The sequence below is a fragment of the Chelon labrosus genome, assembly GCF_963514085.1.
Source record: "Chelon labrosus genome assembly, chromosome: 5".
In the NCBI taxonomy this organism is placed as follows: Eukaryota; Metazoa; Chordata; class Actinopteri; order Mugiliformes; family Mugilidae; genus Chelon; species Chelon labrosus.
This window is the reverse complement of record NC_140341.1, coordinates 10,118,734-10,133,884: the sequence shown is the minus strand read 5'-3', so window position 1 is coordinate 10,133,884 and position 15,151 is coordinate 10,118,734. Positions and strand designations below refer to the sequence as shown.

Here is a 15,151-nt window from a genome sequence, read left to right as displayed (position 1 = left end):
TACTTTCTTCCTGTCCAGCCCAGTGATTCAAAGATAAAACATCTTTTATATATACGTAGACAAGCCGTTCTTCAAATAAGGAAATTAAAAGCCCTAAATTTTGAGAAATGCAGAGAAGCTCGTTCAGTGACAGGCTGCTGTCTCTGTCCTGCTCCACGGACAGGTTGAGGAGGTCGTTTGTCCCTCAGGACGTAAGACTCTGCAACGCCTCCCTGTGAGGGAAACAACTGGACTGTCGTTATTGCTTATACTACTGTATATTTTTTTGTACGGCATTATGGACTGACGCAATGAGTAGCTTCTCATTTCTTAAACAATCATGTTGAAAGACACATCTTGTGGTTGTGGAAAAGATGTTAGTCTATTTGAAAAAGGTCAAATCATTGGCATGCATCAAGCAGAGAAAACATCTAAGGAGATTGAAGAAACTACTAAAACTGGGTTAAGAACTGTCCAACGCATTATTAAAAACTGGAAGGATAGTGGAGAACCAGCACATCAGGGTAAGAAGAGAGGCAGATGAAGTGGTGCACCCATCATGCTTAGTGCCTACTGTACAAGCCTGTGGGGCAGTGCTATGATCTGGGGTTGCTGCAGTTGCTCAGGTCTAGGTTCAGCAACATTATGTTGCCCAAAGAATGAGGTCAGCTGACTACCTGAATATACTGAATGACCAGGTTATTCCATCAGTCCATCCATCATTTTCACACATGGATTGGCCACCACAAAGTCCAGACCTTAACCCCATTGAGAATCTTTGGGATGTGCTGGAGAAGGCTTTGTGCAGTGGTCAGACTCTCCCATCATCAATACAAGATCTTGGTGAAAAATTAATGCAACTCTGGATGGAAATAAATCTTGTGACATTGCAGAAGCTTACTGAAACAATGCAGAGAATGTGTGCTGTAATCAAAGCTAAAGGCAAAATATTAGAGTGTGTGATCTTTATCTATCTATCTATCTATCTATCTAGTCTATTTGAAAAAGGTCAAATCAGATCTATCTATCTATCTATCTATCTATCTATCTATTAATGCTAAGCATCTTACCGTAGCAGATGTTTGAGCTTTCTACTCTGGTTATTTCCAGCAGTCTGCTGGTTAATATTTCAACCTCAACCTTTATTAAATGGTTGTGAGAAAATACTAACAACAATCAACGCTGATACGTCCACATGCTTTATTTTGCTTCATAAACACACTAAATATCAAAATAACTCAATTTAAGACAAGGAAACCTTTATATAAAGCCAATAAATGCTTCATATTACAGCTCGCTCATAGCCAAAACAATTAAAACCTCATATTTTTAATGCTTGTGTGCAGAATCCTCAATCCTCAAAGTTGCAGCTCGAGTTATTGAGTCAAAACAGTCGGGTTAAAAGTAAAGTTTTAACTCTAAATCTTGCATTCAGAGTAGAGATGCATTAAAAATAAATGTAGGTAGTTATTTTCCAGCTCTACTTAACACCTCTCTTGGTGTTAAGCTTTGTTTGTGGCCATCCCTGAGTGTCGCCCTGCAGCCTGCTCTCGCAGAGACGCCGCTACATTCGTGCGGCCGAGACCCGCGAGTCTGGTTTCCGTCACAGTCGACAGGTTAGCTCAACAGCCCCCGGAGCTGGATGCTCACGCAGTCAGTGGGTCATCCCACTTCTCACACGGGGAAAGAAGAGACATGAAACAGAAAAAAAAATCCTCACATTTTCAAATAGTTTATTGCAGGAGCGCACGGCATAGATTTACACCTGTGGTTATGCTCAGACCATTCTTTTAGTAGTAATCACTTCTCATGGCTGAGTTTATCACCCTGCGCCGTATTTAAATCATTTCCTTTCCTGTCTCACTCTTCTTTGTGCAGGTTATTTCTAAAAACACTTGCTACTTCAAACCAGTTTCCTGCTAGATCCAATCATGATGCATACCAGAAAGTGATGCATGTTTAATTTTACCCATTACATAATCAGATAATAAGCAAACGAAGATAAGAATCCGACCTGACACTGCGTTCTAGCTTTAAGTAAAACAGGTTGATTGTTTCTCTGCTCTTTTCTCGATGCCACCGCTGAAACCACTAACACCCCCCTCACTGCCTCCTTCACATGAGCAGGAGTTTGGTTAAATATGTGCCTTAGAGGGTGTGAAACAGATGGCCTGCTCGTCAAGTGATGTCTGATAAAAAATGTCTCTGCTGATGCCTTGTAGGCGTGCGTGTTTTAGTTTTCTGACATTCCAGTTTGTTTTGCATTTGCAAGAGGGATCTAAAAATAAACCAACCCCCTCTATTTCTATCTCTCTCTCTCTCTCTCGGACAGGAAGTATTTCTGTTCTTCATTCTAAACACTCATTTCCTGCTTCACACGTTCTCATTTAGATTTGGCTACTGCACGCTCCTCGGGTTTTCTCCATCCTCATATTATTCTATTTTTACCTCCGTCGGTGCTTTCGTTATCGCGTTGTTCACAGAGTCCACGTGTCTGTGCAGGAGTCTGATACTGTACCGTTTCCTCTCCCGTGCGGTCAAATGCTGCGCCGCAGAGCCAGAGTACAGTAAAGATGCAACCGGCGTCAAGTGTCTTGGCTTGAGCGACATGAGAGAGCGTGTGTTTGTGTAATCTCAGTGGTTCTCAGCGTGGGTATCTTCGTCATCAATAATGAAAAGCCACTTCTCGGATTCTCACAAAAACATCCTCTCTCTGTTTCATCCCTCCAGGATTGAGCTCCACTAAACAAATTAAGTCCCTTAAGTCCGAGGCTGCTTGTTTTTAATGTGCGTGTATTTTGGTTTCCACCAGAAGAAATGTCCTGTGGACAACCTGTGAGCTCTATGGGTAATAGTTGGTCCACATATAAAGTCATTCGAATGGGTTCTTCGTCTCTGTGCCTGTGTGGGTTTTCTCCACATGCTCCCGCTTCTTCCTACAGTCCAAAGACATATTCGTTAGGTTAATGGTGATTCTAAATTGGCCGTAGGTGCTAATGCAAGTGTGAATGGTTGATTGTCTTTCTGTGTTAGCATTTGACAAGCTATCCAGGGCTATCCTGGCATTCTCGACCCTCTAGGGCAGGGGCCTGGCCCGTGGCATGAATTTGCAAAGTGCAAAAATTGCAAAGAAGATTTTAACTTTAATTATTCACCAAAAGTAACTGCTATTCCTAATTTGTCCACTGTTATTAGTAAGAGTAGCGGACAGAACACAACACCCACAGCTAAACGGGAGACGGCAACGTGGCGAAGTTGCACTTATTGTTCTTCATGGTTTTCCATAAAATGTTTTGTGCTTAACGTAACTGTACTTCTTTTGCACTAAAACAAAGGGAAACATTTAGCGTTGTCTTTATTTATAGGTTATTGCTATATGCTATTATGTTATTAGTCTGGACCCCTTGAAATCAAATTGGGTCGTAGGCGGCCCCTGAACTAACACGGCTCGTCACTTTGCAGCTGACAGTTGGTCTCTAGTGGCCGGTCCAGGCTCTTGTCGTCTAGGTAACCCCTCTTGTATGTTTCCCCTGTCCAAATGTTCCCAAGTGAAACGAGCAGAACATAAAAATATTGCTAGTGCGCGGACGGAGCCAGTGCTTCCCGTTGTCACCGCTATCTAGTTGAAATGAAAACATTATCAGTAACGCCGCCGCTCCATCGTGGTTCTCGATTTCTCATGGTTTCTTGTCAGCTTGTGGCTTCCTGAGTGTACTTCGCTATAAGTTTCTCTGTCTTCATTAGCAGACCACACTGAGATCTAAAGAAGGATTTGTACATTATGACACCCATGACATGACCTCATCAAAACTGCACGTTAGAAAGTAACTACCATCCTTGTAACTGCAGGCCAGAGACCCTGCTGTTATTCAACCTGTTATGAAAACACTCAACTGTGAATCAAATTAGCAAAACCAAATTAGAAGGCACAAACATGAAGCTCGACAAATGCTGCAAATATTTTAATCGTGGTCATACCAGAAGGTCTCTTTCTAAAGATAGTGTTGGGATGTGTTTTAATAACAGGTTTACCTTAAAAATAAATGCTTGATAATCAATTAACAGACCAGCTGACCAGTGTTATCATCTGATGATTTTAAAAAGTAGGACAAGTAGGAACACAAATAACATCCTCTAATATTGTAATTTGGGAGGGGTGGTGTATATGCAAATAATCTAATTACACAAGCACGCACCTCATTTAGAAATGACTCATTACAATACAAATACGCTTTTCCTGTGAAGAGTTGAGTCAGCTGTCATCGGGCAAGAGACGGGGTACAACCCGGACAGGTCGCCAGTCTATCTCAGGGCTAAGACAGAGAGACCAGACAACCATTCCCAACAATTTAGAATCACCAGTTATCCTAACAAGTACGTCTTTGGACGGTGGGAGGAAGCCGGAGTACCCGGAGATAACCAGAACACAGAAAGGCCCTAGTGGGCCTGAATTCGAACCCAGAACCTTCTGGGCCATCAGTGCCAACCACCACCCCACTGTGCCGCCCCACACAACAGTCACATAATGGAAATACCTAACTTGAAGTACTGTACTTTAGAGCAGTCAATGAGGAAGGTTGAGGAAGGATTCACTCCATTTACTTAAGTAAAAATACCAGGGCTACCCTCTAAAAAAAACAAAAAATTGTCGATCGGGTGTATGTTAATAATAGATACGGTCTGGTCCTCTAGGATGGAAAAGATTAGCAGTCAACCTAGTCAAATTAGAGATTCCCACAAGGTCATAATGTTTGACAGTTTAATATTATCCACACCTACACAGCTCTGTCCACCGGTAGCAATAAGTATTACTGAGAAAGAGATTACATCATTGTTTTTAGGATGCTCTAGATACGGCACACACTAAATTTGGTCCTTAGTATTTATAGTCATAAAAACCTGATCCTCATGTTCCTCTCTGGATTTCTTTTCACTGTAACAGAATAATATATGTACTGTATATCTGTTTTATGAATGCTTCTGCTTTGAATGTTTCCAGCTACAGTCTAATAATGCAGCACAATGACTTATTGCATTGGTTTGCAAGCCCACGCACCTTTTCATTAGTCCACTGCAAAATAGAACAACTGTGTCTTCTTTATTGCATTATGAGTAGCAGCTATCTGGCTAAAGCTGGTCGTGTGCACTGCCCCTGTTATTTAAACCGTCAAGTAAAAAGTGTTCTGTCTCTCCCCAGGTTTGTTACCTGTTGATGATGTTGCTGTAGCGTCTTCAGTCTTGTCTGACTGACTCTGGGAATGGAAACCAGCGCTGCTCCAGGTATGTCGTCTCACCCAAAGGAGCTGAAATCACTGGCTGAAAGTAAGATGTGAGATATGTAGAAACAGAAGAAGCAATTCAAACAGTTAACTAAAATAAAAATGGGCATGAATAACTAATAAACGCTTGGCATAATTATTAAACTTTTGAAATACTGAGCTAACAGCTATTGACAAAGTTGGATAAACATCCTAGAGGTAAACCAAAACCAACCAGACCATCAGATACCAGAGATTTAAACACAGATTCTACGTGAATACCAGGCCCTCTGCCATGTCTTTATTTGTCCTTATCAAACTGGATGACGAAACAGTCACAAGTGTTTGTTCAGAGTCAGCTGTGGTTTTCCACTTTGTTATGTTAAAGAGCGGCAGGACCTGATCGATGAGTTCGGGCGAAGAGCGGCAGAACCTGATCGATGAGTTCGGGCGAAGAGCGGCAGAACCTGATCGATGAGTTCGGGTGTAGCTTGACCGTCTGCTTGATTGACCCCCTAGATCCCGGAGTGAACCCAGTCAGCATGGCCTGTTTACGCCGTCAAGCCTGGGCCCAGAGCAAAGACTCCATCTGGGCCCAAGACTCCAAACCAGAGCAGTGTGATCCCCAGCAGAGCCAGAGTAATGGGGAGACCCAGAGACCTGCAGGGGAACCAGGTTAGACCGAGTTTCATTATCTGACAATGTAGCCGTACCACAGTCATATTCTGTAGGTGATGCCCTGGTGGTTTTCATGTATAACCAATATTTGTGATGTAGAGTGAAAATCTCCATAAATATTAGGTGAAGCTTGGAGGAAAATTTATTATAATTTCTTTAGTATTTTGATTTGTGACATACTACCTGATGTTAGCATGCTAGCAAACCAAACTAAGAAGGTTAACATGGCATCCCTGCTGAACATTACCATTGTTCTTGTGTGCTAATGTTACCACTTAGCTAACAGCTGTGTCTAAGTGCAGCCTTATTACATAGCAGCTTGCGGACACCATTAGCCATTGACTAGTCAGTGTACTTCAAACACTGAGTGGCTCATGTTGGAAATGGATCAAAGAAAAGTTTAAAACCGTTTACCGAAAGATGAATGTTGTTATGCTTGTTTGACCACTGAGAGATTTCTACGAGGAAACGCATTCTGGACCAATCACAGTTGTTTTGTAGTTTGCATCGCTGCAGCGTCTGATTAGCTCTCCAGGAAGGTGCACATCAAGCTACAAGTTGCGTCAACTATTGCCAGAAATCTAATTGTAGACCTAACATGAGGACTTCCTTCTTGTTTCAGATTATTTGCATATTACATTTCGGCACTGACAGGCTATTGGTCTTATACTGGGCATGTTTCATCAACCAACTAACTGAATTAATTACTGGCTGCTGCCACAGTAGCGTGAACAGAAGCTGGATATGAATCATTTTTCCATGTAAACTGGTGGAGTTGCCTACAGGCGGTGTTATTTTGATCAGCTGAGATGGCGAGAGTTATATCCTAAAGTCTGACACCGCTTCAATGCTTTTATAGCGTGTTGTTATTGTTTTATAGCACAACATCTGCTGGCCTGTTGATTTAACATGCTCATGTGTCATGTCTTTCCGCCAGGGCAAGTACCTAACAAGATCGCTAACTGGCTGAGTGAATGCAGGTACAGTATCAGTGCACCACCTGATTAAAGGACCGTACAAGTGTTTTTAATTTCCTGTTTTAGCTAGTTTTGTAGGTGCTACATGCAATAAAGCAGGTGCAGACTAGCTAGATCTATTTAAGTACAAAAAAACAGGCTACTTGTTTCCTTAAATCCTGACTGACTGGTTGAGTGACAGCCTCGCTAACTGGTTTCGCTGCTTATTGGTTTATTGATATATTTTCCTGGTGTCTGGAGGTCTGTGTATTCAGGAGCAGTTTTATCAAGCGCTGACGTAGAACCGACACACGGCCAACGCCTAGACATACAACACACAGAACTTTCAGAGAACACACACACACACACACACACACAAAGGCAGCAGACCCACGCCCAGAGATAGGACACATAGAAGCTGTTAAGGCGAAGTGAGAGGGAAAGAAAGGCTCAGGAAGAAGCTGACAGAAGACGGAAAGAGAGAAGAGTAAACAGAGGAGGGGTTCCTGCTGCTGAGTCAACACCGTTATCACATACATACACACAGTTTTAACCGCTGTCACTCACATGACACAGTTTCTACAACTTTCTGACATGTCCTCCGCAGCATCGCCGCGGCAACACGACCGGCAGGATCTGAATCACGGGTCACTATAGCAACAGCTGCTGGGGCAGGGGCCTGGGGCCAACATGGCTGCCAGTGGGAAGTGGGAGGACCACCAAGACAATGCGCTTGCGCACTGTTACACAACCATCCGTGTGTGTGTGTGTGTGTGTGTTAAATGGTGGCATGAAGTTTGTCCCATTGATAAGCGGTGCAGGTTGTGTAACAGCTCAGTGTTTGCAGCGTCCGGCTGTAGACGGCAGCTCAGACCAGCTACCTCGCTGCTACTGTCAACTAGCCTGCCAGCCAGTTAGCCTGGAACGACTAGTCTGGTCAGTAGAACTCCTGGATCAGGCTCCAAAATCAGGATTTAACCTGGGATAGTCTAGGTCAGTAATTGACTTAAATAATTAGCTTGGCCTGACCAGGAGTTAGACTCAGGTAGTTAGCCTTCACCTGACTTGGGTTACTTTGCCTTAGTTTGACAGCAAGTTATCATAGATCACTCAGTCTTGAATAGGCAGCTTTGCTAGTTTAGTCAGCCTTTGTTAGCCTGGTTAGCTCGCTTTCCCTTGACCCACTGCTAACTACTGGATTTGTCTTTCACATGACTTACATTTTGGACAATTATCCATAGGAGTCTATCCTCGGTTACTGAACCATTAACTTTGCTTTAATAAGTCAGGAAATTAGTTTAGCATCTTGTGTCTTCACTTGACTACCCTTAATTGTAGGGTCATTACCCACAGCTTTAAAGCCCAAGCTAGTTTGATACTATGCTTGGGCCAATGAGCGTTGCTCAAAGTTAGGCTACTATAGGCTGCTTTATATTAACCCGGAAACAGTCTGGGGTAGGTTTGTTACCGTCAACTTTACCACAAGTTAGGCTCAGGTGTTCATTGTAGTCTGATTTGTTATGAGCTAGCTTAACATGTCAGGCTAAAAGCGTCTTGGGTTAGCGTGATGGAGCAATAATCATTAAAGGCAAAAAACACTGGCATCAAATATTTTCTATGTAAGTGTGCTGGATTCCTATGTTTTCTGCTGTCATTTCATGGTCTGAGTTAATAAATAACTCTATGTCTCTTGTCTAGGACTCCCCTCGGTGCCTCTGTAGAAGATCGAAGTGCTTCTCCCAGCAGAGGTAATCCACATTTTTCAATCGTGTTGTTTGTTTATATTTTTACGTTTTACATCTACCTGTTAGGATGCTGACATCCTCTGTTCTCTGGACTTTGGTTTATACTTGAATTCAGTCATTGCAGCTTAAAAATAAAGTCAGGATTTGGCTTAGTTGAGCGTTTATGTGTTACTATAGGGATTTCACAACTTTACTACTTTGTGTGTGCATGAATAGGAGCGCTGAGGAACGGCTGCAGCTTTGAAGATGACCTTTTACTGGGAGCTGAAGGTCAGTTCAGAGGAAAACTCACAATACAAACAAGATTAGCTGTTTCTGTTCATTGTTAACGGTTTCCCCTGATTCTGTATTTTAATGTGGCAATTTAAGGAAAACTGACATTTTGATAATCACCTTGTTCGCCATCAGAGACAGATGTGAAAAGTTGATATTGGTGGTAGTGACCTCCAAACTAGAATGAATCATTGCTTGAGAAACCCCTGATACAAACCTGACCTTATAATCATCAGTAATATTATTAACTTCAAACATAACTGAACTCGTAACAGAACCTTAATATCCGGTACCTATTGTAGGGTTATCTGAATGACACTTGTTCATAACTTGCTCTGTTAGCTATGTCTAGCGTTCAAATAATGTTGTCCTACAGTAATTTATGATCATGTTAGTGTTTCACATTAGCAAAGACATTGCTTACCCAGGCACGGTACAGCAAAATGTTCTCAGGTCCATTTGAAAAAGCCGGACTCGGGTCCAGATAAGGCATACTCATGGTGTGGTGTCCATCAGGATAGGACGTCAACAGTACTCAGGCTTCTATCTTTTTTATAACATGGCTACCGCCAAAGCAATACTAATCTGAGTTGGAGGATGTTATTCAGGTTTAACTGGGCAGTATCATCTTTGCAGTAAATGTTTCTCTGAAGACACATTAACGGTCAGAAACTCTTAAAACTCGAGGTGTAATTGGGGGTGAAACTTCTTCTTACCCTCCAAGAAGTTCCACCCCCCCATTGAGATGTTAAGTGAAGATACCACACGGGTTAATCAAAATAACATCCTCCAACTCAGATGAGTTTCAAGCCACTTGGATGAGTGGTGAAAATCTTTCAGAAACCTCGAACAGTTGCCTTATTTTAGATGAACTTGAATGCAAACTGCATTAGTAGAATGAGAGTTTGATAGAAAATGTTTGGTTGTCTTGCCCTCTGTGTGCCCGTTGATAAAAAAATGAACCCGATGACATTTGTGTAAACGAAAGACATATGTCATGACTAACAAAACGAAGTCAGTTGACTCAACAGAACATCTTGTGATAGTCTGCTTCATCGTCATTCCTCAGTCTTGCGTCTTCACGAAGGAAAAGTCAACAGTTCCAGAGGTGTGGAAACACACTGCATGCATGACTGAGGATACTTGTGGTTGTGTGTGTGGTTTCATCGTTCATGTGATCTGCTGTGAACACATCAGTAACTGCTCCGATGGCGAGAGTGTGCATGTGTACAATAGCCTGTCATGACATAACGTTGAAGCACCGTGTGCGTGTGCGGTTGCAGGTCAACTGCAGGAATCTGGGAATGAATAGATGCTAATTTGTTGATTCTCAGAGGTCAGAGTTTGTATAGATTATATCACTTATGGCTGCCTTCAGATGGTGTTGTGTTTACCATACACCATACACCTCTTGTGGTATTTATGAACTTGTTATTGGAAATTTTTGGAGAGGTCCAAATTTACAAGTTACGACTTGTTTGCTGACATTTTCAGAAATGTTGTAAGCTAATATATTGTAATTTTTGTCATATAGCGTTTTCTTAATTTTATAAAATCATTGAGACTATTATTTGATTAGGGTATTGTATTTCCTGTTTGAATCCAATGGTATGCTAATTGCTCGCTGGCTTTCTAAATGGTAGCAACAGTTTCTTCTACACGTCAACGGTTGCCTAACTAACAATGGCATTCTCACAATTTAAGGCTGATGTTACCACTTGAACACCAGGCTTTCTGTGTACACAACTTCCCCTGTCAAAACCACAGGTCTTTCAGATTTCCATCTGAAGGCGGCATAATTCATCACACAGTCTAGAAAACTGCTGCAATTAATCTTATCTGTCTGTCAGTATAGCGTGTCCTCCTACCTGCTCTCCATCCTGTTTTCCTAACCTGGCACACTGAAACACCATCTTGTGAAAATTCCTACTAGTCCTGCTAAACTTCAATTTTCAAAGTGCAGTAGTTGATACATAGTCATGCATTATCTTATATTTTAAGATTTTTTAACATCTAAACAGTGGCTACATTTACAAGAAGACTGGTATTAATGTGCTAATGATCGTATCATTAGCCCAATCAAAACAAAACAGTCTCATGTAAGCACCTCGATCGTGAAGTATTTTCAATCACATTAAAAGGTGTGAGGAAAACCTTAGATAATCTCTCTCACATTTGACTTTGTACAAGCTACTTGTGTGTTTTTACAGATGTGTCTTCGTGATGAAAAGCTACAGTTGTAAGATTTGGGAGCAATTGTTGAAATCTTAAGCAAACCTAAGCTCTCTAGACTGAGTGCCTCTGTATACCTCATGTTGTTATGTCCTGACAGTAAGTGCCTGACTTAATGTTGAAAGGGACAGAAGTAGCTGGTGTCCTCTGTGGTGCAGAGGAGATGTCATGTATGAACAGATCCTAATTGGCTGTAATGATGTCAAACACTATCGGGGCAGAATAGGAAGGGATTAAAGTGTTAAGGGGTGAATGGGATGGAAGTGAATTGGTGAATGAAATGGTTCAGGGTGAACAGGATGGAAGTGAATTAATGTATGGAGGTGAACTGTTGCCATGTTTGGCTCCCTTAATCCAGCTGTCTGTCACAGAGAAAACTTGGATACTTAGGAAATTCAGCTGAAATGAAGTGGAAGACAGAGAGGCACGCTCACACGGATGGTGGCAGGGCAACATGTCTCAACAAGTTCCTCTAAAATGGAAAAGAAAACAAGAGTCACACCTGTGGTTGGTGATGACTTTCAGTTTGTTGACAGAATAAAGGTTATCCTACTTTATTGTCAATTAATGGCAGTAAATTGCAGAAAATACCTAATTAAAGTATTATTTTGAACAAATAAACTTTATTTTAAACAAGAGAAAAAAATAAGCTCCTCTTTTGTAGCTGACAACAATAGATTGTGAAACAACTTGACAGATTTTATCAGCTAAAGCTAACGAAGCTAGCCATAGCTCCTTGAACTGCTGTTTCTAGGTGACTTGCTTTAAAACCAAAATCTTCTAAAGCGATCTAACATGTGCTGTTGATTGTCGCATTAGAAATTAGAAATAATTGAATGCTTGATACAACAAAAGATGCAAGATTCTCATCATCACAGCAGTGCTTTAAAAGTAAAATACAAACAAAACAAATAAAAAAACTTTAATACATGCATTTACAAACAGTCCCATTCACAGAGTAAGACCATAATGCATATTAAATATATATTGCACAAAAATGTAAAATTATATATTAAGCTAAAATACTGTGGCTTAAACGACATGCTCCAAACAAAACGTCTTGTGTTTCTTGTGTGCTTGTTGTTGTTGTTGTTTTTTGTTTTGTTTTGGAAAAACTTAAAAGTACATCACACTCTACACACTTAGTTTAAACATTAAAATATATATTGTTTTCAATATAAGCTTTTTAACCAAAAAATGTACCCTCAATAAACATTCTTTTGTCTTTAATGTAACACTGGGTTACTACTGTGCGTAGTAATCTAGTTAGCCAGACATGCTAACAGATAGCTGTATCTCGCTGTTCTGTTTCTTATGTGTTTTTTTTTGTTTTTTTTTTTGGAAAACCTTAAAATGACCCTACACTTTATATAGACTTAAGAATAGTGTATGTTATTTCAGCTTTTTTTTAACTGCAGGAATCTGGGAATGAATAGATGCTAATTTGTAGTAAGCTAGTTAGCTGGACATGCTAACGACGGAAGCCAGTTCTAACTGATAACTGTTTTTGTGTGTACTTGTGTTTCTTTTTGGAAAAACTTGAAAGTACATCACACTCCACACACTAAGTTTAAGTTGTTTTTTTTCCATTTTAAGATTTTAAACCTAACATTTACCTCCTAATAATTGCTCTTTGGTCTGTGAGGAACACCAGTTTATTACTGTGTGTTATAAGCTAGGCTATTGGATTCAGCTGCTAAACAGATAAAGTCATTCATTTGTTTACTGTATCATATGATTTGTGGAAAGATTTAAAAAGACAACACCCTCCAGTGTCTCCAGAGTCACATATTATCTCACAATTTACCTCACAACAGTTTCATCAACACCACATGAGGCTAGCTAGAGGTTTTTTTAAGCTAGCAGTCCGCTCAGCCTTATTTACAAGCACTTGTTGGAAGCATAGTGACACAATAGCTACGGAGTGTTGTTTTTATTAATGTATTTATACATGTTTTTTTTTTCTCCACAGCCCCACATCTTCAGTCCAGTAGCAATAAAGCTGAACCCTGGTGAGTTCACTTTTATTTCACTCTTTACATTCAGCAAATAAAACAGCAGCTGGCCGATACCTTGCTTTCTATTTTGTCTCTGTGCTATTTCCGCATGGTAAATTTCCTCTGTGTTGTTAATGTGTTGTGCGTAGTTTTGGTCTCGTGGCGGATCAGAAGAGGAGTCAGTACAAAGAGAGGGGGAGAAGTATGAACTCTACAGGATCAGGGAAGAGCAGCACTGTGTCCAGGTCAGTTCACCTCGTCAGTCTTCAGTCAGCCTCCTCATGGAGGTTTCTGCAAGTAGCAATGCAGTGATTTCAGGTAGAAGGGGTAGGCAGAGACACAGTGGGCTGTTATTAAACCTCAACCCAATTAGATGGCACTGCAGAGAATCAGTTTGTTCTAAAAAAGACTGAAAACAATAGAATAAAATAACAAGCCTTAGTTCATTCCTATGTCTAATCTAATAGGATTTAGTTGGAATTGAAGGTCAAATAGTGTTGCCAGTCAACCATCTGGCACTGAAAAGATCGAAATTAGACATTGCTATACACTTTCTGTCAATATATAAATCTGTTTATCTCTCTTATATGTGCTTTAATAGTTTAATGATTAAGTTATTAAGAAAATATATGGATTCGGTGTGAAGATCAATCTTTTGTTTGGTCCTAGACACTGTAGCAGAAGGTGCTAAGTTGTATGCACAACCAGGTGCAATGGCAAAACAAGCTCAAGTTGTATGTATTTATGCACTCTCTGTATTTAAGTACCTGAATCGTCTTCTGTTTTACCAACCGATGTCAATTTTGCTTTTTTCCCACTTTTACTTTTTTAGTTATTCCTTCTTTACATTTTAGTTTTCATTGTAAACAGTGGTGTTAACTGCCTTCATACATGTGGGGCCTTCACAGGAAACGGTGCGGCATTATCTGCTGTGTCTGTTTCTAAATTTATCTAACTGGTATCAGGCTCGATGTTTACCGTCCTCTCTACGGTCATATAGGGGCTCGATTAAGCTACTGCCAGTGCTAATCCAATATTTACAACTATAAAAGGCACCTCTCGGTACATGCCGTCTCTATATCTCTCTTACAGTATGCTATTCATATTTGTCGAGATGTAAAATTAAATGTATTATTGTTAGCATGGGCCTCAAATGTCAATTAATGATTAGGATATAGTCATACACAGTCAAGCATACACAGACTCATATGTATAAGCTCATAATCAAAAATACATTGGGAAGCGTTGGTATACGACAATTGCAAGGCTTATATAAAACATTCAATCCACAGATTTGAGAATCGTTCTTATATAAGCAACAACACTAATGTATAAGGATTTAATCAAAGCTCCTTCCAGTGAATTTTGTTTGGTTGGAATAATAATAACAGCTCACAGTGTCACTGCTCTACCAGAAATCTTTGGTTTCTGAATCCCTAAAGCAGATGTGGTCAATAAACTAAATTGATCTCAGTTGCGTCGATGAAGAATGCGTTTTGGACGATTTACTTTTGAACTGTCTGACTGTGGTGGTGATGGGAGGGCGGGGCAAGGTGGGGAGGTCAGTGAATGGGTGTGATCAAAGGCGCCATCAATTGGTGGTAATTGGTGTGTTTTGTGTGTCATGGTTCATAATGGATTACGGGTGGTGCGTTGTGGGTAATGCATCCTCTGTTGTGTGTGGTTGATGTCAGGTTTGAAAGACTCCTGGGCTGTGTTCAGTGTGATAATATTTTGCAGAAGGATTTATTTTTTTTTTCAGGTTGCAATCAATGATAAAAAGCAGAACAGAGCAGTGAAGTGTAGAAACATGAAAGATACCCAGACACCAGAGCTATGTTGAGCTACTCTTGGCTCTTGTGGTGTCTTTGGAAGAGGACAAACAGCTGAATTATTCACTGCAATTCAGCAGTTATGTGGTACAAGACCTTAAATGCACCGCTGATTCTGTTAAAAATAATAATAATAAATAACATAAAATGGCGCTGGATGCAAGCCCAGGTTTACTACATCATACAGTCCCTCCAGGAATC

General features: G+C 40.7%; 1 protein-coding gene across 1 annotated transcript in view; it reads left to right on the top strand.

Annotated features, from left to right (window-relative positions):
- The window catches only part of itprid2 (ITPR interacting domain containing 2), a 40,019-nt gene that overhangs the window by 3,104 nt on the left and 21,764 nt on the right, over positions 1-15,151 (top strand). Inside the window, exons 2-8 of the mRNA XM_084544150.1 lie at positions 5,177-5,259; positions 5,757-5,912; positions 6,853-6,895; positions 8,570-8,619; positions 8,833-8,886; positions 13,094-13,133; positions 13,268-13,363. Coding sequence (XP_084400276.1) covers positions 5,238-5,259; positions 5,757-5,912; positions 6,853-6,895; positions 8,570-8,619; positions 8,833-8,886; positions 13,094-13,133; positions 13,268-13,363 — 461 coding nt within the window. The 5' untranslated portion in view covers positions 5,177-5,237. The remainder of the gene's footprint in view (positions 1-5,176; positions 5,260-5,756; positions 5,913-6,852; positions 6,896-8,569; positions 8,620-8,832; positions 8,887-13,093; positions 13,134-13,267; positions 13,364-15,151) is intronic.